Source organism: Pelmatolapia mariae, linkage group LG12, assembly GCF_036321145.2.
Source record: "Pelmatolapia mariae isolate MD_Pm_ZW linkage group LG12, Pm_UMD_F_2, whole genome shotgun sequence".
Taxonomy (NCBI): domain Eukaryota; kingdom Metazoa; phylum Chordata; class Actinopteri; order Cichliformes; family Cichlidae; genus Pelmatolapia; species Pelmatolapia mariae.
Window position 1 is genome coordinate 17,883,761 of NC_086237.1, and position 27,612 is coordinate 17,911,372.

General features: G+C 40.5%; 2 protein-coding genes across 6 annotated transcripts; both read left to right on the plus strand.

Moving 5' to 3' along the window:
- The first annotated feature begins 1,208 nt into the window (after positions 1–1,208).
- Positions 1,209–2,892, plus strand: LOC134638239 (E3 ubiquitin-protein ligase NEURL3-like). Its single transcript, XM_063488759.1, has 4 exons — positions 1,209–1,221; positions 1,757–2,251; positions 2,409–2,570; positions 2,714–2,892. Exons 1-4 carry the CDS (start codon positions 1,209–1,211, stop codon positions 2,890–2,892), a joined length of 849 nt encoding a protein of 282 aa, XP_063344829.1.
- A 4,211-nt stretch (positions 2,893–7,103) lies between these two features.
- Positions 7,104–27,514, plus strand: sorbs3 (sorbin and SH3 domain containing 3). Of its 5 annotated transcripts, none has more exons than XM_063489923.1 (21): positions 7,104–7,211; positions 15,044–15,116; positions 15,827–16,015; positions 16,198–16,270; positions 16,600–16,733; positions 16,846–16,909; positions 17,705–17,743; positions 17,831–17,918; positions 19,036–19,144; positions 20,739–20,792; positions 20,940–21,047; positions 21,647–21,702; positions 22,915–22,985; positions 23,557–23,618; positions 23,759–23,805; positions 23,929–24,043; positions 24,126–24,251; positions 24,399–24,950; positions 25,084–25,178; positions 25,281–25,387; positions 25,908–27,514. In XM_063489923.1, exons 2-21 carry the CDS (start codon positions 15,105–15,107, stop codon positions 25,967–25,969), a joined length of 2,163 nt encoding a protein of 720 aa, XP_063345993.1. In that variant the 5' UTR covers positions 7,104–7,211; positions 15,044–15,104; the 3' UTR covers positions 25,970–27,514. The 5 variants fall into 5 exon arrangements, with proteins under 5 accessions (XP_063345993.1, XP_063345995.1, XP_063345997.1 ...); XM_063489925.1 differs by having other exon boundaries at positions 26,442–27,514; XM_063489927.1 differs by having other exon boundaries at positions 24,399–24,500.
- Positions 27,515–27,612: the final 98 nt, after the last annotated feature.

The window sequence follows — 27,612 nt, forward strand, 5'->3', positions numbered from 1 at the left end:
TTATTATGACTTGTGTACAGGTTAACTTAAAAGCTTTATCTGAGTCAAAAAAGCTACGCTGTTTCTCCTTTGTTAATGTGTAAAGGTAAAGGATTTCATAATGCATGAACGAGTGTAAACAAAGTTCTCAGAAATGCAGAGAGATGCAGAGAACTTCAGGTTTACAACAGATAAAAGTCACTCCCAGAAAAGGTCAGGTTAACAAAGATTAAACTGACAGTAAAACAACAAAGAAGCTGTCTCCTAAACCTTCAACATCATCAACTATTACACCACTGTTAATGTTCTAATATATATTTTAGATTGTGCATGAAAAGTGCTTCACTCTTCTACAGTTCAATGTGTTTCGGTTTTATAACTGTAAAATATCAATCAAAATAAAAACTAAAATCAAAGTAGAGGACTGACAAAGCTGCTCAAAAACAAACAAAAATATTTTTAATTAACACCATCATCATCCAGTTATTTTGTTTTTTCTTTGTTTTATTATTCAAACAGAAAGTGTTTAGTATGTCCCGGGAAGACTGTCTGGCTTTTTTGAAGCATGCAGGTTGGTTTGGATTTAATTCCTGACACGTGAAAAAAGAAAGAAATGCAAAAAAAATATTTTGGCCTGATATTTCACATGTATGAACAAAGCCTAACAATAGTACAGGAATCTGTGCACAGAAGATTAAAGCTCACTAAGACTGTTACTGTGAGTGTCCTGATGTCTTCACTCAGCTCAGACATTGAACTGTGAATGGAGGTTAATGACATCATCAGAAAGTACAGTCACTTCCCCAGGCCCTCCTCTTTTCCTTTCCTGGTTATGCTGGGAGTGTTTGTGTTTTCAACCCACATGTGGACGCTATAAAGCAGAAGAACACCTTCACCCATCAGGACTCAGCTGACAAGTATTATTTACATCTTCAAAATGCCATGGTCACACTCTATGAGGATTTTTAAATGTAAGTTACAGAGCTGCTTTATATATCAGTTTGGTAAATCAATAATTATTATACTAAAATCAACAAATATCAGCTGTTTCTATATTGTTACTAGACTAAACAGCTATTTATGTTTTATGAAAACAAACAACATAATTGACTCTGGAAATTATAGTGCATAAATATGAGAAACAGATGTTTCACTTTAAAGAATGTAAGATCTGTTGTTATGTATTGAAATAAATCCCTGAAAACTGAGTGAAAAAGAATATATGAAAAATGGCAAAGTACTGTAAGGATTAGCAAATGACTGCAAAAACAAATCTTACTTATAAGCTGTGAATTAAATGTAAAAATCTTTAAAGATAAAGTTTATATTTTAGAGGAAATGCTTATTGCCAAAGATAAAGTGCAAACACAATAACTGTGTGAGAGTCACACATAAACAATGAATAATCATAGGCCACCTAGTGGACATTGAATGTAACTTAGTTCACTTTATTTAATGATCAGGATGAAGTCCAAAGCACCACATCATTCTCAAAAGTGAAAGTGCAGGAGTTTGCAAATTTTATTACGACTTGTTTACAAGTTTATTAGCTTTTATAGTTGCACTAAAATCTTTTTCAGAAACATCTTAAAGGTGTAAAATAAGCTCATGACAGAAAACTTTGTCATGTTATTTTCTGTTATCTTTTATTAATAGTAAGTCAGACTACTAATTTTCATTAAAACCATTAAATGTATGCATGATATTTAAGCATCTGATCACATGCAAAGAAATATTTTTATATCAGCACTAATAACTTTTATTTAATTCTGTGTAGTTGGTAAGTCAGAGGTGTCACACAAATGCAGTCCTCTGACCTTCGACAGTCAGGCTGTGGGAGAAAAGATACGTCTGAGTCATGGAGGTCGACTCGCAGAGAAGACTGATAACACCTTCAAGAATGGGCTGGTGTTCAGCAGCCGTCCAGTGAAGGTCCAGGAGAAGATTCGTCTGAGAGTAGAGAGGGATTCATCCATCTGGGACGGGGCTCTGCGTGTGGGCTTTACCACTGTGCCACCCTCAGCCAGATCTCTGCCTCTGCCCTGCATGTCCATCCCCAACCTCACTGACAACCCCGGACACTGGGCTGTTCCATTGGATGAATCTGTCTGCCAAGCAGGTTCAGAGCTGGAGTTTTGGGTTTCTTCTCATGGCAGCATATACATAGGTGTCAACAACGAGGAGTACGAGCGACTAACAGGAGTGGACACTAAACGGCCACTGTGGGCCATGATAGACATCTACGGACAGACGCGCTCCATTTTGCTCCTGGGTAAGTTCACTAGAACCACAGTTATATTTGACCTACAGAATGTTTTTCCTGTTCTGTGAATGCAGAGCAGTTAACATGCTCTGAGAGTTATAAATGTTGTCTGATGACCATTCATTGACTGAATGACTATTCAAATACTCCTTTCTCTTTGCTGAAGACTCCAAGAAAAACAAAAAGCTGCTTTACCGTAGAAGATCCTGTCCTGCACCTGAACCACTCACCTCACCTGATCCTGACAGTCACTTTCGTTCAGTTCTTGATGTTTCAGATTTTAGACGTGATGACTGCATCTCCTGTCTTGACACAGAAATGGCAGAAGGTAAAGAGTCATTTCAAACATTATTGGCTAATTTCAGTTTCACATTTCTGACCAGAGAGGATAAAAGTGAAATCAGCTGTAATAGTGTGGTCTCATTTCCTGATGTCACATTTGTAATTGGGATCTCTCTCTTTTTACAACAGATAACGTCTGTGTGGTGTGCATGGTGAAAGAGGCCAGAATCACACTGCCTTGTGGCCACCGATGTTTATGTAATGACTGCAACTTCAGAGTCTGTGAGCAGTTTGGCACCTGCCCGCTGTGTCGAAACACGATCAGCGCTCCATCAGTGGGGGAGAGGTGGTTTATAGAGGTCAGCTGATCTCTGAGACAACAGCCAGGAATTGTGACAGAAGGATAGCAGCAAGACTGAAAAGCAACGTTTACAAGATGGTAGTGATGGTCTGCTGGGATGTATGATGTGGAGATGGTGGCACAGACAAACAGACAGGAGGCCAAGTGTTGGCAGTTTTGAAGATGCTAAGAATGTCTCTGTTAGTGACCATACAGGACAGGACTAGAAGTGAGTACATTTAGAGGACAGCTCAGATTGAGCAGTTTGGAGACAAAGTTAAAAAAAGCAAGGCTAAGATGGTTTGCACTTATGCAGAAGAGTGATGGTGAATAAACTGGACAAAGGATGTTGAAGATGGAGCTGTTAGACAGGAGGAAGAAAGAAAGACAGAAAAGGATGATAGGATGATCCACTGTGCCGACCCTGGAAGGGAACAACCAGAAGAAGAAGAAGAGGAAGAAAGAAACTTTAGGTTGATGGACAAAGGTTGATGACACTGAACTGAAATATTTCTAAATTGAAATTATTGAAATAGTACATCTCTTTTTGTTTTATAAACAAAATGTATTTTTGTAATTTTTAAGTCATTGCATGACTTAAACACTTAATGCAAAATGTGCTGTATGGTTTATTTTTCATTGTTATTGTAAATTGTAAAGCAATGTTGGATTTTTTTAAAATAAAAAATTCAACTATGCAGTCATAATAAGCTCTTTTCTGTTATTTAACTATATGTGTTTTTATGAAACTTATTGTAAATAAGAGTGATATTAAATGGACTGTGATGAAAGGGAACCTGTCGAGACCATGTTTGATTAAAGATGTCTCTACAATCAGGTATTTACTGATTATAGAGACATTAAGTGAAAAATCAAAGCAGGAGTTCAGGTAAGAACAGACTGTGTTGCCAACCCAGGCCAGCCCACGTACGTGTCAATGAAGCGGCCCTGATGGTCACAAACTGCCTGCAAGATAGTTGATGGGAATAGTTTCCTGTTTCTGTAGCACTGACCATCAGGGCCGCTTGGAGACTTGAAGCAGATGTGGCAGCCATCGATTGCACCCACCGCTCTCAGAAAGGCTCTATGGCGTGCCAGCCCTGCAAACCCACAGGACAATACCTCCAGGTCCTTGAGGGTCTTTGGGAGCAGCATGATCTAGTGGCAAATGGCCACCACCCCCTCTGTGAGTCTATCAACAATGTAGTGGACAGTAGAATGAGGCATCCCAAACACTCTTGAGACCACCTGTAGGAAGCTCCTCTAGCCAATCAGAAAAGAAACACCAGGGTCTCAATTGTGGCATCCAGGAGATTTAGCAACACTGCCATAGACTCCCTGCTTAGCCAAAAATCAAGCCTGGGATCCTCCTGGTTAAAAAAACGGTCCAGGACTGGGACACTCAGGTTAATCCTGCAGTGCAAGACTCTGGTCTGGTTAAGCAAAAGGTGGAGAACAACATTTACAGTTTTAGTAATAAGGTATGATTTCATTTATTTCAAGAGATCAAAGCATTATTTTGAATATTAAGCTTAAGTAAAATATACTAATGCACTGTGAAAAGACTTAAATGTTATACACTTCATCTGTGTAAATGCTAAAACTGATTAAGTAAAAAACATTAAACAAACGCTAGCTGGGAAATAACAATGCATCATGGATCACAATATTAGACATACTAAAGTTGTCTAATTAGTCAATGAAACGAATACATATCAGTATATAAGACTTGCAAGTGAATTTATATGTCACAGCATATTTTATAACTGGAGGAAAATACATGTTATGATGAAACAAATTTTTCATTATTACATATTTTTATTATTAAATATTTAACCTGCCTACTGTTTGAAGTGGATGTTTGCAGGTGTTTAAATTGGAGGGAATACATAGGACTGCCTAGATTACTACAGCTCCTTGTCTCTGGCGACATCTGTCTGTGCAACCTGATATCATACGACGAATCCTGTAATAGACCCAACAGTTCCCCTCAGAGCCACAGAGGGACAGTGTGGTTATATATCAGTTTGGTAAATCAATAATTATTATACTAAAATCAACAAATATCAGCTGTTTCTATATTGTTACTAGACTAAACAGCTATTTATGTTTTATGAAAACAAACAACATAATTGACTCTGGAAATTATAGTGCATAAATATGAGAAACAGATGTTTCACTTTAAAGAATGTAAGATCTGTTGTTATGTATTGAAATAAATCCCTGAAAACTGAGTGAAAAAGAATATATGAAAAATGGCAAAGTACTGTAAGGATTAGCAAACGACTGCAAAAACAAATCTTAATTATAAGCTGTGAATTAAATGTAAAAATCTTTAAATATAAAGTTTATATTTTAGAGGAAATGCTTATTGCCAAAGACAAAGTGCAAACACAATAACTGTGTGAGAGTCACACATAAACAATGAATAATCACAGGCCACCTAGTGGACATTGAATGCAACTTAGTTCACTTTATTTAATGATCATGGTGAAGTCCAAAGCACCACATCATTCTCAAAAGTAAAAGTGCAGGAGTTTGCAAATTTTATTATGACTTGTTTACAAGTTTATTAGCTTTTATTATTGCACTAAAATCTTTTTCAGAAACATCTTAAAGGTGTAAAATAAGCTCATGACAGAAAACTTTGTCATGTTATTTTCTGTTATCTTTTATTAATAGTAAGTCAGACTACTAATTTTCATTAAAACCATTAAATGTATGCATGATATTTAAGCATCTGATCACATGCAAAGAAATATTTTTATATCAGCACTATTAAGTTTTATTTAATTCTGTGTAGTTGGCAAGTCAGAGGTGTCACACAAATGCAGTCCTCTGATGGATCACAATATTAGACATACTAAAGTTGTCTAATTAGTCAATGAAACGAATACATATCAGTATATAAGATTTGCAAGTGAATTTATATGTCACAGCATATTTTATAACTGGAGGAAAATTAAATTTAAATTGGAGGGAATACATAGGACTGCCTAAATTACTACAGCTCCTTGTCTCTGGCGACATCTGTCTGTGCAACCTGATATCGTATGACGAATCCTGTAATAGACCCAACAGTTCCCCTCAGAGCCACAGAGGGACAGTGTGGTACTATCTTTTATGTTTAGGTGTTTTCCAATGCAAAGTCTGTTAGAGTGAAATTTTAGGGTGAAGAGAAGAGAAGAGGGCGTACATCATTTGACCACTGATGGAAAGAATAGCTTGCAAACTTGTACTTTGTGTGTCTGGTGTTCCAGAGATGAACTTTATTAATCAAAAATGAGTTTTTCCTCTGTGAATAATGGATTGCTCATCTGGAAACTTGGTTCAAGAAGAATAATTAATGGTCCCTGTGCAGCTGTTTGGTAACGTGCTTGTCTTTTGTCTCTAACACAAGGGCAGACTCACAGAGGTGCGACCTTTGATTCCTGGTCTCACAGCCAGACTGTTAAATATTTATCTTGGATGGCAGGGCTGCGCTGCTTCTGGACTCAGAGTGAAAGAATCTAACAGATAAAACCCTCAAGAACTTAACAGAAGCTTAACATTTGTCCAGAAATGCAGCCTGATTACAGTCATGATTACACTGTGGACTTTACAAGAATACAGCTTGAATACAAAGGTTTTCTCATACTGGATGGTTGCATAGGGCCTGATACCGAGGATGGAAAAACTGACACTTATTTTGGGATTAGTCTTTGTGTCCTAGTCTGGGGCAAGTGTTTGCATATTTGGGGTTGTTAGCGGATATGAGTTCATGTGAAAGACAAAAAGAACTACACTTTCCTGGATCCTATCTGCTATCTGGATGTCATAGAAAGTGCTAAAGACTGTCCTTTTTCCCTTTTTTTCATTGACATGAACGTGACACACACACTAAAGGTCTAAGACAGTGAATAGACCAACGCCATTATAACACTAAGGCCTATTTATTGAGATTGCTATAGAAATCATCTTTCTTGGCATGTGCTGTCAAACACCGGAAGGTGGTTCTGCTGCGCCTGTATGGGAATTTCTATTATTTCCAGCTGTGGATGGAAACTATTACCAAGCCTCTTTTTCCCTGATGAGCGTTAAAGAGCATGCTCACACAAACACAAGAAACATGCACACACACACACACATTACATGCGCACGCCTATGGACACCCAGTCAAACATTCAGACTCAGGCTGAATCATTCACAGAAGATAAAAGACACCCTGTTGGCTTTACAAAGAGAAAGAGGGAGGGAGAGTTTGAGAGAAAGAGCAGCAGCAGTAGTGCCCTCCTTCTTTTTCATTCACTTCCTCTCTCTCCTTGTGTGCTGCAGAGACTTCACCGCTCAGCCTGCACTCTACAGCCTGTAAGTACTGTACAACTTGTGCCTTGGCTTCTCACAGTGGGGAGCGCAAAGGGTAGAGCTACTAGGATTTAAACGCTCAGAAAGAAGACTTAAGGTTTTTTTTAGCCTCTATCAGGTTTTTTTTGTCTTCAATTTTCATTTGAGACTCTAGCACAGATGTGATATTTGCTTCTTCTCGTCACTACTCAGTTCATCACTGGCACTGACAAACAACATAAGGCATTATTTTTTTCACTGGTCTGTTACTGCTGTGGGTTTATTTTCACAATGTGTTTAAGTGACCTTAAGCAGCTGTCTGTGGTTCAAAAGATGGTTATCATCTGACCTTTATCCACACACCGACTCCTATGGTGGCTTTACATGTGTGGATATTTCAGTGTTTTCATGCTAGAAGTGCACCCTATCACTCTTTTGGAAACAGGCATTAAGACCTGCAAGGATTTATTTCTATACAAGACATGTTTAGAGTGTGATCCAGAGTCCTGGGACATGTACAGCTCAGAAGAAAATGTTGTTTACTGCTAAAATAAACTCTGATGCATTTTTGTTTGTTCTCAGTGACATTCCACATGGGCTACCTCAGCGCATAACCTGTTGTATGGCCGTCGTCCCTTATCAGTTGTCTATCATGGTGGCAATGTTTTTCTAAGCTTATCTATCTTTACATCTTTCATTTGATTACAACAGTATCTGCTGTCTCCTGTCTCCTCAGAGGACAGAGAAGTTGATGCTTAAAAAACAGGCTTGGGCCGTAGCCACCAAGTATTTTAAGGTTTTTAGATGATTAACCTCCTGAGATCTTTAGCTGTCATTGTTTTAATTAGCTTGTGTGGTAAAGGTCTGCTTGAATCCATCAGTAACAACAAAGGGCTGAAGTACAAGATCATCTGTGTTCCTTCCTATTGTGATTATCTGGTTAAAAATAAAAAATAAAACAAAAAACAAAAACAAAAACATGGAGCTGACAATGAGTAAACCTTCATGTTTGCTTGGCAATAAGAGAGTAAGACAAATTGAGCAAGGATTTTAACTCAGAGACATGCTGAGCACCACCACGCCAAACCTGCTATTGCCTCTTGCATGATTACCTCATTTAGGGGCAGAGTGACAAAGTACCAGATTTGGTCACAGCAGGGTTAAAGTCTGTGCCAGCAGGACACAGATTATGAAGGAAGGCTCCTCTAGATCGCCCTGCACTGTCCGTTTAGGTTCAGCAGCTCAACTGGTTGGCGAAAACAACCCTGTGAAGCGTACAAGCTCAGTAAGTGGATATCTGCACCGAGCTTTGGTGTACCAAGCCAGACCGCTGAATTATTGAAAGAGCTGAGTGCTTCGATTTCAAGTTGAAACTGGCGAGCACATGCACAAAAACATACACTTTTAAACAAATGGGCAGACTGTTGAGTAGGCCCTGATAAATTTCCTTCTTTGTCCTGCTGGCTTTCAGTTTATTGCTGGAATAAAACATGGATGTAAAAGGAGGGATTGCATCTGTCAGCAGGTGATCGGATCACTCACCTGCAACACGGACATTGTAAATCAGTCTCCCTGCTGCATAATATGTGCCAAAGCAAGCCTGTCAGCACACTGGATTTCAGGTTTTACACCGTTTGTCTTTTTTGGCAAGAACTGTAGGCAAACTGGAAATCCTGGTTTCATTTGGGCAAGAACTGTGTGTTTATGTGTGTGTGTGGGTGTAAAAGACAGCGGGATTTAAGAATGTGTTTGCTCCTGTTTGACTGATCCCCTTCTAATTTGCCTTTAAAAGGGCAAAACATATTTCAGTCTCTTGTTGTTTCATTTTTATCTTCACATCCAATAAAGTATCACTATTGTGTGCGATCATGGGAGAAAAGTCAGCAGGACTTGTGCTGTCAGTGGTTGCCTATGTGGCGTAGAGTAATGACTCTGAAACACTTCCAGAGCTACAGGAACAGAAAGAGCTCTTATTCTCCCTTCATGCCTTTGGCTAGCCAAAGACCTGGACTGTGTACACACACACATTCACGTAAGACACACACACAGACACACAAAAGGAAAGGAAGCCATGGGATAGATAAAGTTAGGAGGGGACATGATGGAGTCACTGGGTAGTGTCTGGGAGGTGGAGGTGATGAACTATTTTGGTTCTCCTTTGGTTAACCCTGTGCTGTGAAATATCACCTTATGACAACAATAGAGCTGCTTCACTGAAGGAGGTGCCCCAAACTGACAAGTCAAGTACGAGGGGGGCACTTTTTGAATATGGGGGGGTCAAAATGGGTTGCTATGGCAATGCCTGTCAACCGGAGAAGTCTTCCGTGGAGGCAGGGAGAGAGAGGACTGGAAAAGAGAGGTCGAGAGAGGTCGAGAGAGATTGTGTGTCCTGGCTAGTTTCATGAGTCAGAGAAAGTGGAGGGAAGGTCTGCAAGTGTGGTTTTCATGCACAGCTCATGCAGACAGAAAGAGGTGTGAGTGGGTAAGTACACCAAATGGGAGCACAAATATATGAAAACCAAATGCAGGGATTGACCTTAAGCATTGTGGCTGTCTGGAAACATGTGTAAGTTTTAAAACCGAGTTTTGTTTAAGGTTGAGTAACCTGTCTGACTGCTCAGGGATTACATGCTGCTCTACAGGATTAATGCTGAGGTTTACAGTGTCTTAAAGCACGTTAACTCATGTAGTTAGTGTTGATACGGACAACAGGAGTGGGCTCCACTTTCATCTGAGCAAGTGGAGATGAGAGCAGCTGGAGTCACAGCTGGAGCACTGAGGGAGAGAGTGAGAGTAAGAGAGAGCTCTGGCTGTGAGTATAGCAGAGAGAGAGAGACCTGGCATTGGGGATAGTGTTTCCCAACATGTCATCCCTTGTTGCTTCGCCCAGTGGGTAAGTGTACACTGGCAACTGTCAGGTGAGCTGAGAGGAAATAATTAGTTCTGTCAGGATTACTTTCCCATCTTGCAGCAGATATCAGGCTTAATGGCCCCAGGACCGTCCAGGCATCACCGGAGGCCATCCTCACTGTCGGGGTAATTTCCACAGTTGGCTTTGACTCCCTTTGTGATATTACTGAGGGTCTAGCTGCCAGCACTCATAACCACTGGCTGCACTCAGCTTTGAAGATGCAAGATGACAAGCATGAGGATTTGTGACATTTTTCTGCAGTTACTCTGCTCTGAGCTTTGTATTTTCTCATGCTTTGTCTGGTGTATCGAACACAAGCTCAAATAAGGAATCGCTTTAAATGATGTGAAGCATGCTTTTTTTTGTTTTTTTTGTAAGAGCAAATCTGATAAAACGGAACCTACTCTGGCTCTACCCAGAGAGGGAGGCTGTGATTTACTGCCTTTGGGCTTCTCCTGGGAACGCATCACCTCTCCATTGACAAGTACAGAGACTCCTCCTGCTGCTCAGACTGGAGGAGCACCATACAAGGAGGTGAAATACTTCCCTCCTGATAAATGTGTGTATCCCCTCAATAACTGCATATCATAAACTTGCGGCTGCAGGACCTTGTATGGGCTGCGTCGGCACATCTGCGATGCTGCACACGGGAAGCAATGTTGTGCCATCGACCTCGCAGAGCTGACCTCTCACATAGCTGCAGAGTGACTCACTTTATGTGTTTGGAAATAAAAGCCTGTTTTATTTACTCGACAAATGTGCTTGTAATTACCATCTCACCACTTTTTAAGGCAGGATTCTGTTGGTTTTTACGGCGCTCTTATGTAACTTACTGGGCAGCAGTAACACTGTGTACGTGCAGATGAGGTGATAAGACTTTACCCTTCAGAGCAGGTTAAAACAATATCCACACTCCTATACATGATTAGAATCTTTTTGTACATTTTAAGGATTTTAAGGCATTCTAAGAGTGTTTAAGTCGACACGTTGTAGCCAGCTTTCTTACACAGCTTTTAGAACTTTTAATCAGACTCTTTGCAGCAGTTCACTCTTAAGGAGTAAATGATTAACTCTTTTGCTTCTGCTTACCGTGCTGCACAAAAGACTTGGGGGCTCATAAATGGTGATCAATTCACATGGGACTGTTTTGCTTTTTTTTAAGACCATCACCACCTAATTTGCAAAAAAACGAAACAACCATCAAATCACAACTTTCCCAGTAGCAATCACACAAGTTCATGGGTCAGCACTGCCGCAGTTATTCATCAGAGTATGTGCGGCCACCTTGACAGCCTTGCTCCCACTGAGAACAATATAGGACGTGCTCTCTCTTTGTGCAGTGGAGATGGAGGTCATCATAGGTCAGGGTGTTTGCAAAATGACCTGGCTGCAGCTTTCTATGGAAGATAGAGAGATTTAGGAAACGGTGACTTCTTGCCATCAGCTGGTGTCATGAGTGAGAGCTGTGTGATCCGTGAAATGGGTTTATCTTTACAAACATTTGACATATTTTTGTAGTCTGCAAAACTGCTACTATATTAGAAATGTTATTAACAGCTGTGGAAACCTCCTTTTGTGACTCAGAGGAATCACAGGGGTGTGGTGAAGTTCACTGACCTCGTAGCTGCTGACTGGTTCTGCTCTGCCTCAACAACTTCTGATAATAGCTTGGTTTGTCATCAACTCCCTTTGGACTAAAAGGAGAAGTAATCTTACAGCTTCACTAAAGTCACTTTTTAAAGTTAATTGTGATACAAATGTTTAATTTGATATTGCTGATAAAACTAAGTTGACGTCAGTTTTTTCAGTCGAATATTTGGCTCAATTCTTTGAGACACCGGATGAGTGTCCTTGGGATCGATTCAGAGAATTTCATACGAAAATCCCCCGATTCTAATTCAGCCTGTCCTCAGTTACCCTCTTCTTTACTGAATGGAAAGCAAGAGAAAATAAGAATTATTTTCAGCAAGCTGGAAGTATAAAATTCTGGTGTTGTGAAATCATGTCTAGAGCGGGGCATCCTCCTTTCATCTCAAGTGCACATGGGCCTTTTATGGCTCTGTTTTTCTTCCACCCCCAACCTGATCTAGGGGTGATAAAGGACCTCTCACCTAGCAGGGGGCTTTACTTGTAAATACGTCTGCTATGGCACTGACGTATTTCACCATGACAGCATCACAGGTCTGTCTTTGAAAGCTTGCAGCAGCCTCCTATGTTGTGTCTCAGTAATTACATAAGAATGAACTGGGCGTTCAGATTAAATGTAAGAACAGCCAGACATCTGAACAGTGGTTTTCTTGCTACATATCAACTCAGAGTTTTCCTTATTAGGTAGGATTGTGTTTGGTGCTGTCAAACAGGGAATGCATGCAGTGCTGGAGAATTTCTGGGTTGGATTTTGCTCTCCAGAGGAATGAGAGTCACTATTATGACATGAGCTTACTCATCAGGAAGCTACTTCGCTGAAGTAGGATATTTTAGCTCTTTGGCTTCTGAACAGAGGAAGACCTTATTTTGCCCCTACTATACTAGTAGGTCTCTACTAGTATAGCACTGCTTGATTCAGTTCAGAATATTCCATATTTGTGTTATACTGGCCATTTAAGTGTACCCACCCAGCGGTTCAGAGCCACCCTCCCTTTGAGGCCACCCTTGAAACAGATTTGCTGCTATACTGACAGCCAGAGCTGTATGTCTGAAGACCATGTTAAAGATAACCACTCTCATTCACATAAAAGTGTGAATGAGAAAACGTAGTCTGAAGCCTGAGCCTTTGGCTAACAGGGATTAATTGTACATACACTGACCTGGTTTGATCCCTTAAGGAGACACAAACACCTTTAGGTCCTGTGTCAGCAAGGGTATCCAGAGTAAAGCCCTACCAAATAAAACATGCAGAGTTACCTGCTGTTGTGACCCCTTGTGAAAAAGGAAGCAGCCAAAAGTAGCTACACTGGCCTAATTATTTGAAAATCTGGCCACAACAAGTACTCTTTAAAATGAGTTACAACTATAAGAGTGTAACGTCTTCGGGGAATTCTTTGATGTTTGCAGATATTTTTGAGGCTAGAAATAAGAGATAATGCTGAGCTATCTTAAGGAGACTACAAAGAGATATGACAAAATGCAGCTGTCACTGACTACTTTATGCGGAAACTGAAATGGCAGCAGTGATGGGAAAATTGTTTCCTCTTACCAAGTTCTGCTGAAAATTACTCATCTATTATTCATCAGTGGCACGGCCCCTTACAGTGAGAGGCTTTATAGAGCCAGGGAGACCAGATGTAAACACAGAGCAGCGTGTCAAACACGCTGTAAATGAGACTTCATGCATGGAGCTTGTTTGCAGTGTTTCCTGCCGTAGGATGGATAATAATTTTGTTGTGATTGCTTTGGGCAATGATAGGTCATCGGTCATGCTTGAGCATTAATGGTATTGTTGAAGGCACAAACCTCCGGTTCCCATCTATTTTGTGTTATGTAACTGGGGTAATTGGGGGATGATGACTCAGATGAGTGACATTGTTGTCTGGAAACTGGAACATTTGCTATATCAGAGCACGGACTCTGTGCTGGCTCTTTCCCTTGTGCACAGAGACGCAGAGTGCTTATATTTCTTGGTCTTTACCACAATGATTATAGACTAATGTTCAGCTGCAAACGCCACATGGAAAACTCATTAGTGCAAATTGTGCTGGGCAGCTCTCAGCCTGTAGTAGCCTGGTTTGTGCTTGGTCACGACTTTCTTGGCATGCTTCAAAGACATAGCTTTGGACTGCAAACTATCCTTATATTAGCCTTATTGTTTCCTTCAAAAGTTACTACTATTTTCTGTGTTTTCATGGGTGTAGGGGGCTGTTTTCAAACTGCCTTTGTAATAGTTTGGGTTTCAGGAATTTAGTGCTGAAGAGAAGGTGTGGTATGCATACGTACATGATGCGGACCATTTAACCTCTATAGGAGTCTGTCTCATTCAGGAGCAGAAATAGCCTTCCTCTTATTCTCAGCGTGCCTCTGATGTTGAAACAGCGGGCACAATCTGTTAGTCTGAGGTGCAGCTGATTTGAAACTGGTGTCTGCTTTCAGTAGCTGGCCCTTTCCCATCATCTAGCTGCTTCAAGTCCAGCTTATTACGACACTGGGAAGAGTGAGGCAGACGTGTGAGTCACACTCATTGTTTTTGGGTGGGTTTTTCCTTAGTAGTGGGAAAAAGTGGGTGACGTTCATTTTCCCTTTTTGGAAAGCTAGTGGGATGGGATAATGGAACAGCTGGACAGTCTGCCTCGATGTAAAATATGAACTTATGACTGGGGAGCTTTGTGCTACACCACACAAGACGTGACCAACAAGGAGATAATTGGGGAACATCATCTGAAATAAAAAAGTAAACAATAATATCCTTCGATCTATGGATTCTCACAGATACACTGATGGGACACTTCTAGCAAAAACAGAAATATGATCCATGAAGGATATGAAAACCAAATCTATTTCAAAGTTAGTTTTTAAAAGAAAGAAATCGCAATTTTTGGCATACATTAGAACTGTTGTTATGAGCCGTGAACAATCAGAATTTAACGTTACTTCTTATTTAATACTTTACCTTACACAGAAACATTAAAAGTCACATTTGAATAAAAGAAGGCAGCTGGATAGGCGCTGTCAGGGGCGTGTCAGGAGGGGGCATTTGTCATTGGACAAGAATACTGTTACTCTTACAACACAAGGATGAGTTTAGAGCATGGACAGGATGAGTAGGAACACAATTTATGAAGTACTTTACTAAAGTACAGGTTTAATGTACTTGTACTTTAAGTATTCCTGTGTTATGCTATTTTCCCCTTTTACTCCATTTTAATCCGGATACAATTACTATACTTTGTACTCCATAGAATTTTAAAGCTTTACTTTCTTATTGATTTTTTATGAATTTGTGTCTCTGCAGATGCTTTTGATGCCGTGCACAAGAACTTGATATCTGTCACACAAGAACCACAACAGATCTAATGCAGTCGCAGGTAAAGTCAATTGCAGCTATGCTAAATATTGACATTTTCAACTGTTTAGCAAATGCAGCTGTCTTGAATAAGCAAATATGAACAGGCAGGAGAAACACTCATTAGTGTGACGCAGATCTGTCCAGTGTAGTGTCACAGTCACCATGCCATTGGTGCAGATAAGAGTTCAACCATGAGGCAAAGGGGATTTCCCATGACCCTTAGGATGGACCAAAGCACCTGATAAACAGGGTTGGAACAGAGGATCCAGACAAGCCAGCACGGTCTGGGGTATCACTATGGAGACCGTAAGACAATTGCTACCACTGCTGGAGTTTTGGTTGGCATCCTCGACCCCTTCCCAACCTCTCTGCCCTGACTCCACCCCCGGCTCAAGAACAGGGAGACCTGGTGAATGGGGAGTTAATGGGCTCATAATGACCCTCTCCTGTTTCAGTGCTGCCTTTCTGCAGCTGGAGCAAGAGAGACGACAAAGTGGGTGCAATACGACTTTTCCGCTGCTGGTGCTTTAAATAAATTTGGGGTCTTTTCATCAGAAGCTCTTCTGCTCAGGCCAGTTATTCTCTGGAGAATAGCTTGACCGCTAACAAGTTCACATGACCTTATATAAGAGAGTGCTGTTTACTCAGCGTCAACAGGAGAACATGACAGGAGCAAAGTTCACACACTGTTTTCGTTCATCCATATTTTTCATTTCCTCTCTGTTTTAGCAAAGCGCGGAAGTGGTTGCTGATCCAGATGGCACCCGGATAATCTACTCCGGGAAACCTGGAGTTTCTTCAGGTCAGCAACTAATAACATCTCCGGATCTGACCCACAAAGTGATCATCTCTCCTGGATTACCCACTCCTCCCCTGAGCCCCTTCCATTCTGCGAGGCTGCCATCTGGAGAAATGAAGGTATCTAACAACGCTGAGGCTGAGCGAGCGGTATTCAGGATACAAGTGCTCCTCCCTGTGGAAAAACAAAGCATCACACGCTATATATCAGTGTTTTGAAATCATCACTGCTGCAGGTTTGAGCTATATAACACTCTGATGTTTGGCACAGGGCTGATTTCTACATCTCTGTCCTTTTCAAGGTGTCAGAGCTGAATGGGGGGAGCCCATCAACTCTCAGCTTTGGATCATACTATGGACCCTCGCAGTCAAATAGTAAGATTACGAAATTAAAGTAAAGAAGTTGTAGTTTGAAAAGGGAAGAATTTGTGACGTGGAAGGATTTAAAATGTGAATAACAAGAAAAAGAGTTACCACATGTGCTGAAAACAAAGATGAATCAAGTCACTGTGATTTATAGGGTAATAAATGAAAGCAGGTGAAGAATAAAATGTTAAATTTGGTTGAAATATCAGCCGGTGTGTAATACCCTTAACTTGATCTATGGGTTTCATATGATGTAGGAGGATTTATAAGCAGACAAATGCCTGTGTAATTAAGTGAAACAGCACAATAAATGAAATGTTGTTACTGTGACAACTTAGGCGGACTGTCCAACGGCCTTCGGGGCTCTGCCACATTACCACGCAGCACGGGCCCCACCAGGGAGGAGAGGCTCATCAAGTTCTCAGGAATTGGCCCAGTGGATGAGACTGGGATGCCCATTGCTTCAAGATCAGTAAGCCAGAGCTAGCACTGCTTTAATTCTACAATGCTAGTTACATAAGAAGTGTTGTTGTTTTTAGCCAAATCCTTTGACTTTCTGCGCCTCCTCTTTCTTTCAATACCAGAGTGTGAACAAACCCAAAGACTGGTACAAGAGCATGTTCAGGCAGATTCACAAGAAGCCAGAAGGTAAGGACACTCCCCCCCTCTCCCTCACATACCCAGCTCCAGTGTGAATTCCTCTCGGTGTCCGTGTCAGGTACTGCTGAGGTGATCCAGCAAACAGATTACTGCGGGGGCAGAAAAAGGCATGATGAAAGAGCCCTAAGGTCTTATGTCTGTTCTGTTTATTAGCTTTGACAATAATCCAGCTTCTTATCTCAGCCCCTCCTAGATCTGGCTGGATATTTGCAGTCTATTAGAGGTTTCATAATAGAAAAACATTCCCTGTGCGCACAGTAAAAAGTTCCCTCACAGCACTCGAGTGGATCCTTACAAGTATTTTGGTTTAGACAAGCAGGTGCTTTGCTTTATCAAACAGTATTAGAAATGAAACCACTGAGTCCCAGCTATCAGTATCTCATCCTTATCTCAACACCTGAGATATAGTTTAAGAATGAAAACACTGGAACATCTGCATGCTTTACTTTATGCTTATTGACCCTTTTCTATTGAAGCCTTCCACTTCTGTAATTGGACAGCTGCTTGTGTAGATTAAAGCTTTATGTACAGAACAGATATAGTGCTTTAGACAGAGTTTAAATAATGGACTCTTTAGTACACTAGTACAATGTTTAGTTGCTTTAATTTAAATGAGATCTACTTTTTATGTGTGACACATTTACTTATAAGTCTTAAATTAGTAAAGAACAACAAAACACTGCAAGTGAGCTGCAAGTAATTCTTAAACAAGCACATAAAAGAAATATGTTGGTGTGACATTCCTAATCACTTAGTCTTAGAAATAATTTCCTTGTTCACCAGAACCTGAGCTGGAGCCTTCAGAGAAGTGGTCAGCTGAAAGTAAGGAAATTCCCCAAATTCCACATTGTTGACTTGTTCGGTTATGTAATCAGTTTTTACTTAAGGCTGATGTGCACTGGTCTGCAGGGATGCAGTTGTCTGCCAACACAGAAGAAAGTAATGAAGCAGACAAGAACCTCTTCAGACTAACACCTCATGGAGCTCTACCAGACTGGTGAGATTTGAGATAACTCCTTTGTGGTCACGGGATGACTTTTCATATCCCAACATGAAAAAAGACAGGAGGACTGAGAATAACAAACGTTTGCAACTTTGAGAAATTTAATCAAGCTTTTATATTCAGTGTAAGATGGATGTTTTAGACCTAAGAGTATGAACTTAGACAGAAGAGGGTCAAAAGCAGGATATCCAACACAGGTGCTTGCTGATTAGTGTTAACAATTAAATACAATAATACTAGAAATGCACTCATTTCCAGAACTCAACATTGCTACAATTAGCCACACAGAAAGTCACATTATGCCAGATGCGTTCACTTAAAATGTTCTAAAAAGGCACAAACACTGCAAACAGGTCAAGAGGTCAAGTAAACTGACTCAAACCGGCCGAGTGATGATGAGCAGTAGATGGCTTATTGCCATCCACCTTTTTCTGAAAGCAGGCAATCCACTAAAGTGCTCATTCCTACCAATGAAGTTGGAAAGAAATTAGCTATAGAGATGAAAAACTTTTCAAATTTTTGAGACTTATGGATAGCAAAAAAAAAATGTTTTTAAGTGGCAGAAAAGAGCTTCCATAGAGGGGCTTCACATTATGCTGACAGGAAATGGAAAAAAATGTGTATAAAAAATTCTCATTTTGAACTTATGATTGAGATTAATGTTACTGTGCTTCTGCACCACATCCAGATCTATAACAGGTTAAAGTTTTAGATCAGATCAGTTTTAACATATTTTTATTGCATGAAGCACATCTAAGTTTCATATACTTATTTATAAATTAGTATTTGTTTATATCTTAATTAATAAATACTCATTTACAGCAATTTCACATGAGATACAGACTGCTGCTGATGTCTTATGTGAATAGCTGTACCATCAAAAACTACAAAGCCAAGAGCGTATGGGAAAAAATGTGCGGGACGGACAAGTTTGGATTTGTTGTTACAGGCACTTACAATGAAGTCAACATTAAACTGCTGTCCATGGTGTGTGTGTGTGTGTGTGTGTGTGTATGTGTGTGTGTGTGTGTGTGTGTGTGTGTGTGTGTGTGTGTGTGTGTGTGTGTGTGTGTGTGTGTGTGTGTGTGTGTGTGTGGGTGTTATATTTCAGGAGCGAGGATGTAGATAGACTGTCAGACCCAGGAAAGCAGCACACTCAACCAAAGAGCATATTCGACTTTGAGCCTGGAAAGAGCACCACCCCAGAAAGCCACAGTCAGGTACAAACTCACATGCTCTCATAGTTTAAAAGCAGGCTCTGATTCCTGCATTAAAAAATGTTCCTTCATGATTCTCTAAGCTCCAGGTTGTTGTTTGTTCTTATGCATCGCATTCTTTGTACAGTCTTGCACTGTTTTCCCAGTGCGGAGCTCAAGAAGAGGTTGGTTACCTTTTCTGTAAGGATTACAGTCTAAGTCTTTGTATTCCATCTTCTCACGCGAGGTGTTTAATAACTTGAGAGTGTGGTCAGTGTACGGTACCTACCACTTACCACCAGATGTACTCACTCCTTTTATTCAGAGGATCCAGTAGGCTCCCAGCATTCATTCATTTATCTTTTCAGTCAAAAAAAGACACTACCTATGTATTTATGTTGAGCCTTGAGGGGTTTTACACCTTAAGTCAGTGATTTACAGGCTGGTGAGGCTGACGCTCTGAACTGGGGGCTGTTGTAACTGACTGTGCAGTGAGTACTAGACCGGTGTCTCTTTAGAGTTTCTATTTTGAATGGCTCTCGCAACAATGTCCCAGATCTGGTGCATATTGTGCCTTGTGTCTACACTTGTGAAGAAAAGAAATCTTTGTTTCCACTCCCCCACCGGAGCTGTGGGGTCTTGTGATGCGTATTATGGTCCTAACCTCTTGTGGTGTATAATGGCTCACAGCATGGAGACTTATTTCATTTCCTCTTTATGACACTGGCCAATGTTGAATCCCCTGGATAGTATTTACAAAACCAGCTCACAGACCATATCAGGTGTTGTGCTGCTTCACAGTGACATTACAGTTTGTGATTGTAGTGAGGATGACCGTCCCCCCAAAAGGAGGGAAGGACTTGGCATTCAGAAGGACATATTAAGCCAAGGTGCTACAAAAAATAGAGCATTAGTCTGTGTTTCATACCAGCAGAGCCTTTTAAAGTAATGTTTCATAGAATCAGGGATGAAGGCAAAGAGGCATTAAAAGAGGAATTTCTGTGCTAGTTAAACCAAACATGCAGATTTATGTCTCTTGGCAGCCAACCTATTTCTGAAGAAGCTACAAATGTTAGATTGTACACAACCTGGGCCTCAAAATCCAATGAAGAACAATATAAATTAGTGAAACTAAGCAACCCCAGAACTGAGACATCTCTGGGAATTACATGGGTTGCCTATATAGCTAGAGCCCAATCGATTTATCTGGGGCCGATATTATCAGCTGATATTAGTGGTTTGTCAGTTTATTAGTGTTGGCATTTATAACAACCTGTAAATGAACATTTAAAAAGTAAAGAAATGCTGGGTGAAACGCCCGTCAGCCACGTTATAAGTGTTGATGTTGCATAGTTTGTCCACTGGAGGGCGCTCCTACTTGTTCTAACGGCACAAACACCGACAAGCAGCTGATCGTGGCAGAGCGGAACGACTAAATAAATACATATTATAGGGAAATCTGTTTATGCTTGGTGTGTGTGACAGAAAAAAATAACTGATATTGGAATATTGGATTTAAATCACCAAATATCAATATTGGTATTCCAGTATCAGTAAGGCTCTATTCATTAATATCATTTCATTTCAGTTGTTTTCTTTTTTGTTTTTTTGTCCATAGACACATCTATATGCACAGAAGCCGCAAGAGAAACCCAAGTCTCCTTCAATAGAGGTGAGCTTCTTTTACAGTATTTATTTCTCTGTTCTAAGATGTCATCTGTTTAAAATGCTTAAAAGGGGACATCATCAGCTCCAAACTTCAGACTCTGTATTAGTGTTTTAATCCTGCCATTCCACCTCCACAACTGTTCGGACTCAGGCCAGTCTGGTGTCTGAGCTGAGTCGATTTGAGGCTGAGCTGGACTCGGAGATTCAAGGCCTGGAGCGGAGACTTTCCCAGAAGAAGCAGCATCGAGGCTGGGGTGAGGTACTGAGCCCCCCTCCTGACTCTCTTTGCTGAAGCATCCCACCCCCCGCCACCACCAATTTAGTAGAATTACCACTTCCCTACACTTCCAATGAAGGCTGTGCGCCAGTGAGATCCCTCTGCTTCCTTATCTTTGACATGTTTTCCTATGCGACCTGGATGATATAGTCTGCCTGTCTGCCTTTGCATTCGGATCAGTCTGCTTTGTAAATCGCCTGCTTGCAAGTTTCTCCACAACGAATGTAGACCTGCCTGCTGAAAAAGAATTACAAAATCAAATTCTTCAGTACTCTTTGATTATTTTCTTCTGAACTCTCCTTGCAGTATCACAGCCAAAAATTGTCATGCTTTTTCCTGATTCCTGTGTGATTGAATCAGCCTCATAGTCTGCAATTTAACTGAAATCACAGGCGGCTCAGACAGATCATGAGTGGTGCTGCTTGTAGCCTGAGGAGGATAGGACCCAGGGGATTTCTTGCTCCTTTGGGAGTGGTCAGCACCTCGACTTTGTCTGAGTTGTTGTGAGATTTCCTCTGAGCTGTGAGATACAGAAGGCTTCAGGGAAAAATAACTGTGTTTACTGTTCACTCTGCTTGTAGGAGGCTAGAGGGAGGGATCCAGTAACTGCTCCAAAGAGTGGCACTACTAGTTACAGGTCAGTCACTGGCATTGTTACACTTATAATATGTAGACAGAATAAGGGATGTAATAATGATTACTCTGTATGATATGCAGCTGGATTTAATTGCATTTATATTGTACATATCTTTTATGCTACACTCTTACGAGCGATTCTCTATTTTTCCTTACTTTATATGTACCCATATTAATTGGCATAACCACGTATTATCATCAGTAGTTTTTAAGTAATTTAGATCATTTCTACCACTGTCTGTGTGCATTTCAGGTTGTTTGAGGAATTCTTATTTTGTGGCAATGTTTAAAAGTTTTCAAAGTTATTTTCATCTCCTGTGCACATTGTATCATAGTGGCATATGCAGGACAGGTTAATAGAAAATCCAGGGTCACCACATAACAGACCTCCTCTGAGAGCAACTCCCTGCCTCTTAATCCACTTTAATATTGCGTCATCTCTTAGTAGTAACAGCTCCTTTCTTCCTGCTGTATTAAGAAAACCAGCACCGTGATTTGACAGAAAAACCATTAATACTTTGCACGGATCCCGCTGGTTTTTCAGGTGACTTTCTGTTAATTGAACAAGTCCAAGTACAGTATTTACCTTAAACAGCTGACGACATTCCACATTTCTTCCCGTGTGTGTAATGCATTCTTGGAGGATTCTCTCTGTTGTTTGCTAAGTTGAGTTCATTGGTTGTGACCTTTTTCAGTCTCAGGGGATTTGGCTTAGGACATAGGAAATTTAAAACACACAGCAGGGAAACTCTGTCAGCTCCTCACTGCTTCCTGTTATCTGGACACTTTGTTTAGCTGTGCGAGTCCAGCTGCAACCACTAAGATACAAGAACTGTGCTGTCTGCATATGCAAATCAGCTCATGAGGAATCCAAGCTGGAATCTTTCGGGTTTCGGATTCATTCCCAACCCAAACACAAACTCAAATGCAAACACTCAGGATTGTGATTAATGAATTGTGTATCGGGGCTGTAAAGACAACTAAAGCCTCATACTTCACTGGAAGCAGATTTTCAAATCAAGGAGTCTGCAAGCCCTTCCAGCCTTTCAGTTATATACAGGAAATGTGCAGGAAACTCACACACTCTCTCACACTCATACACACACTCCCAGCTTTAACTTTGTGCCTTTTCTAAATGTTTGATATTAGAACTGAAAAGAGACATAAACTTTTCAGATTTAAATCATGGTCACTATGTTCTCCACTTTTTCAGCAATTCATCAGCATCAAAGCAGCCTGTCCATCACTTTGTTGGCCCATCATCACCCTCTGTGCCCACATATGGTAAACACGGAGCAACACACATGCACACTGAGGCCTTCCCGGCATCTCTGCAATGTCGTCGATAGTGATTTATTACAAAACTCTCCTTAAGTTGATAACAATCAGCTTTTCCTCATTCGTTAATCCACTCTCACTCAAAGACACATGTGCTTTTAGAGAACAGGCCGCTCATTTAATCAACCCGCATATAGTTGATGAAAGCCCTGAGTAATCTAATATTTGCTGTTAGTCTCATGGCTGTCTTTCATTGCTAACGTTGTCTCCTGCTATTTTACTTGTTAGCTGAAGCTAACAAGTTACCACGGAAAGTCTTTGTAGTTTTTTTTCCTCATAAAGAAACAGCTGTGGATGGGTGGGGAGGAAGCCCTTAAAAGTAGGAAGTGAAACCCGGAAGACCTGATTAAAGATTAGCGCTATCCAATTGTTTTTCCTGGAAATTCAAAATCCCTTTTAACCCCATGTAGCTGTTATGATTATAATTGCTTTTACACAGCAACGCATTCAAAAGCAACAAGGGAACAAAGGAGTGCATGTATCAGACTTCACTTGCTTTCCCTACTTTGCTCCACAGTAGAACGTCTTTCGCCTGCAAATGAAACCATGGAGGTCCCACCTAAAAAAGAGGAGAAAAGGGTATGTTTCTACCACTTTATTGCTACTTACAAAAGAAGACCGTAATAAATACATTTGCATTTTGATTTTATTTTGAAGGCTGGATTGTTTGCATGTGACAACTGCATTTTTCCTAAAAAAGAAAGTATTTGTTTCTCCAGATGAAAGCAGCACGAGCCAAGTTTGATTTCCAGGCTCAGTCACCCAAGTAAGTTACAGAAGGAACTGATACAATAAAGTTGTAATTTCTTCTCTGAATGTAAAGTTATAGGTGTATCAGAAACTGAGATGTTCCTTTTGTGTTTCTCACTATCTTTTTTTCTTCCTTCAGGGAGCTCCCACTGCAGAAAGGCGACATTGTTTACATCCACAGGCAGGTAGATGCCAACTGGTTTGAAGGAGAGCATCATGGAAGAGCTGGTATTTTCCCCACAACATATGTGGAGGTAAACTTCTTTGTCTTCTGTGATGTGCTGATATTGTGTATAATGGCATGAATTTGGCTAAAAACTCCAATGTCCTTCACAGGTTCTGCCTCCTACAGAAAAACCGACACCTATAAAGTCTCCCACTCTGCAGGTGCTGGACTATGGGGAAGCTGTAGCTCTATTTAACTTCAATGCGGACCTACCTGTTGAACTTTCTTTCCGTAAAGTAAGTGGTTCATAATGCATCACTTGTTTGAACTAAAGGTTAGAGCAGAAACAGAGCAAAAACATATTTACATTTAGGATTTCCGAATCAGTTCTCACTGTTTATGTCACCATTTAAAACTTTTTTAACCTCGATTCTCTATTTTAGGGTGAGGTGATCAGCATAACCAGGCGTGTTGATGATCAGTGGTTGGAGGGCAGGATTCCAGGAACAAGTCGCAGCGGCATCTTCCCAGCCAATTACGTTCAGGTCAACAAGATGCCCCGCACCAAATACTCCATGGATGACTACTCACCGGGACCCATGTCACCCGTCTCTCCTGGACCCCAGAGTCCAGGACGTCCACTGCACTCACCTTCCCCGCGGTCACCGCTGTCCCCTTTCACCTACACTTCCCTGAGCCCCAAACCTGACCACTCCCCCGTGAAACCGTCTTCACCTTTACTGCTCGGCAGCCCAGCTTCACAGTCACGCTCTCCCACTCAGACACCCGTGCCCAAAGAAACGGCTAATCGCTTGCACCTCATCACTTCCAAACCGGTTTCACCCACCAACCACAACAATCACTGGGCTGGGACACCCTCAGCTAACCAGAGTGCCACAGTTAAAACCATTTCACCCTCCACTCATTCATCAATGTCAGCACACAGAGCGGGAGCTCCCACAGCGAACACTCCCCGATACTCTGACCACTCACAGGTCTGCTCTCACTGCCTTTCTGATAAAGTGACACATTGTACACACCCACAGTGTTATTGTTTGTGCTAACAGGAATGTTGTTCATTATTTGCCATTTCATAATGATGACATGAGGTTTTTTGTTTTTTCCTAGGGTGCAATACCTAATCAGGCTGCTCCACATGCCAACTCCCTGCCGCAAACGCAAGCACCAAACAGCCCCGGTTCACTGATGGTGCAACACCAACCGTACGTCATCAGATGTTTTTGTTTGTTCACATTGTTACAGTACAGAGCAAGTGTTGCAGCTTTGGTGACTTTGTGGTTGAGGCTGCTTGCTCTCAATTTTAGGTATAAAGCTGTTTACAACTACAAACCACAGAATTCAGATGAGTTGGAGCTCAGAGAAGGAGACATTGTACAAGTGGTGGAGAAATGTGATGATGGCTGGTTTGTAGGTATGTGGTTTATATTTATATCTTTATATAAGTGCTATTTTAAGTGTATCATACTGTGTATTGTAGAAACAAGACACTGAAGCAAGGTTTTATATAAAAATGGATGGAATAAAAAAAGAAAGAAAAGGAATGTTTTGGCTTTGGGCGACAACTTGAATGCATATCTTTATTCATATATTCACAATGTAATACTTGTCAAACTAGTCAAGCATCTACAATAGTTTTCGTCACCAGGAAACAAAAACACATTCTTTTAATTCAAGTTTGCCATTTGACGTGTCACCCTTATTTAGATTGTCTGGGAATCACTACAGATATGTCTACAGTGTTAAAATTTACATAAGCAGACACGACAATCCATTTTTGTTAGCAATTTCAAAACATTCTGCAGTGTCAGTGCCCCATCTAGTGGACAAAATGATGTATTGCATATGTAACAGGCAGAGTTAAACAGCAGAAGATCCCACAGATTCACAGTTTCTTTTTCATGACCACACCATATGTTCTGCCCCCTTTCTAGGTACGTCAGAACGGACTCGTGCTTTTGGGACTTTTCCTGGGAATTATGTGGCACCGGTTTGACTTCCTCACTTTCTGCTTGCCCACATCCATCAGGGGTCATTAGCGGCCAACTAATAATGCCAATATCCACCACACTCCCCAAGTGTTGATTAGTACAGCCTGCATGTTCATGATGTGAAAGGGAAATGATGTGATTTCTCACCTCACCTCCCTGCATGTTTCCATGTGTGTTGCACAGAGATTCAATGAGTATATTTTCAAGCACATCACTTCAGAAGATTGAATGAATGCAGATGACACTGTTTCAGATTGAAAGAATGGATTCTATTGTTCCGCGACTCTTTGCAGCTGCAGGAAATTTGCATTTCTCCCCACTGAACAGCACTGTTTCTCCAGAGGTCCTCACAGTACGATACTGCATTCAGCTTTTCATCACCACAGTGCCATCACAAACCAGTGAAGTTTCAGTGAAGACCAGAACCTTTTCTAGCTTTCATGGAATATTAATATTTCCTTCAAATATTTTCCCCAGATTTTCTTTCAGATCTCTGAACAGACCCGGCGCAGTTTTGAGGAAACAACACGATAATCTGTAAATGGTGCTCAAAGTAAAGTGCAGTGTGGGCTCAGACATATCAACCTATGAATGCTGAAAAGTATAAAATGCATGTATTGGTCGCCTAAGCAAGTTATTGATTGTATAATGGATGGTATTTCTCATTTATAAGAAAAAAAGTTAAACGGAAAATTTGAAAGTAAAGAGATGGAATGTGTTTGATGCTGTAAGAGAAGTATTTGCTTTGAAACTGAATGTAGAAGATGAGCTGTGTCTGTAAGTCAAGACTAGACGATGGCTTCACAGCGACTGGCTGAACGATCTTTTAAGGTATCTGAATTTATTCTGAATGTGCCAAAGCTAACCTTTATTCACACGCCTGTGTTAACCTGCACATTCCCAGCTCACTTTATTCTTGCTACATTGTTCTACTACTGCTTCTACAGTGTTTTCCCAGCTTATGGGGTAAAAATTCACATTTTGATAACAGTATTCAGAAAATCACATATATTTGTGCCCATGCAACCTCTGAGAGTTTGTAATCCTAACTAAAGCATCTTTATTCTAAAGTTATTTTGCAATTTTATAAGATACATTCATGATTTCACTGTAAAAAAAAATGTATATTTAGCACACACAAAAGATGATTGTACAGACTGTAACCTGTTATCAAATGGAAAGCATAATATATATTTGTTTTTAAAAAATATATTGCATATGTATGGTACGCAATTTTTAAAATAAATCTATTAAACATTACAGAATGATAATGAAAGAAGCTTTTGTTCATGTGTTAATTTTGTGGAACAGTAATATTATTAGATATTATTAGAATAGCTAAACTAGATTACATATAAGGTGACCGGGACTGTGTTTTTAAATGTTTATGCAGGTTTTAATGCACCAGTGAGAGAAAATTTCACAATAACACAAACGCATACATGGTTATCTTTCTCCATATGTGCAGCAGGAAGTAAACAAGCCCACGTGAAATGAACAGATATTAAACATATTAAATGTATTAAATAAGCTAAATAAATGGAATGATATCCTACTGACAAATTGATTGGTAGTTGTGTTGTTTCTCTTGTGTTTCACCTGCTATATTTCTGCAGGTATGTTTGAATTGTGTTTGTCAAAAATTTAT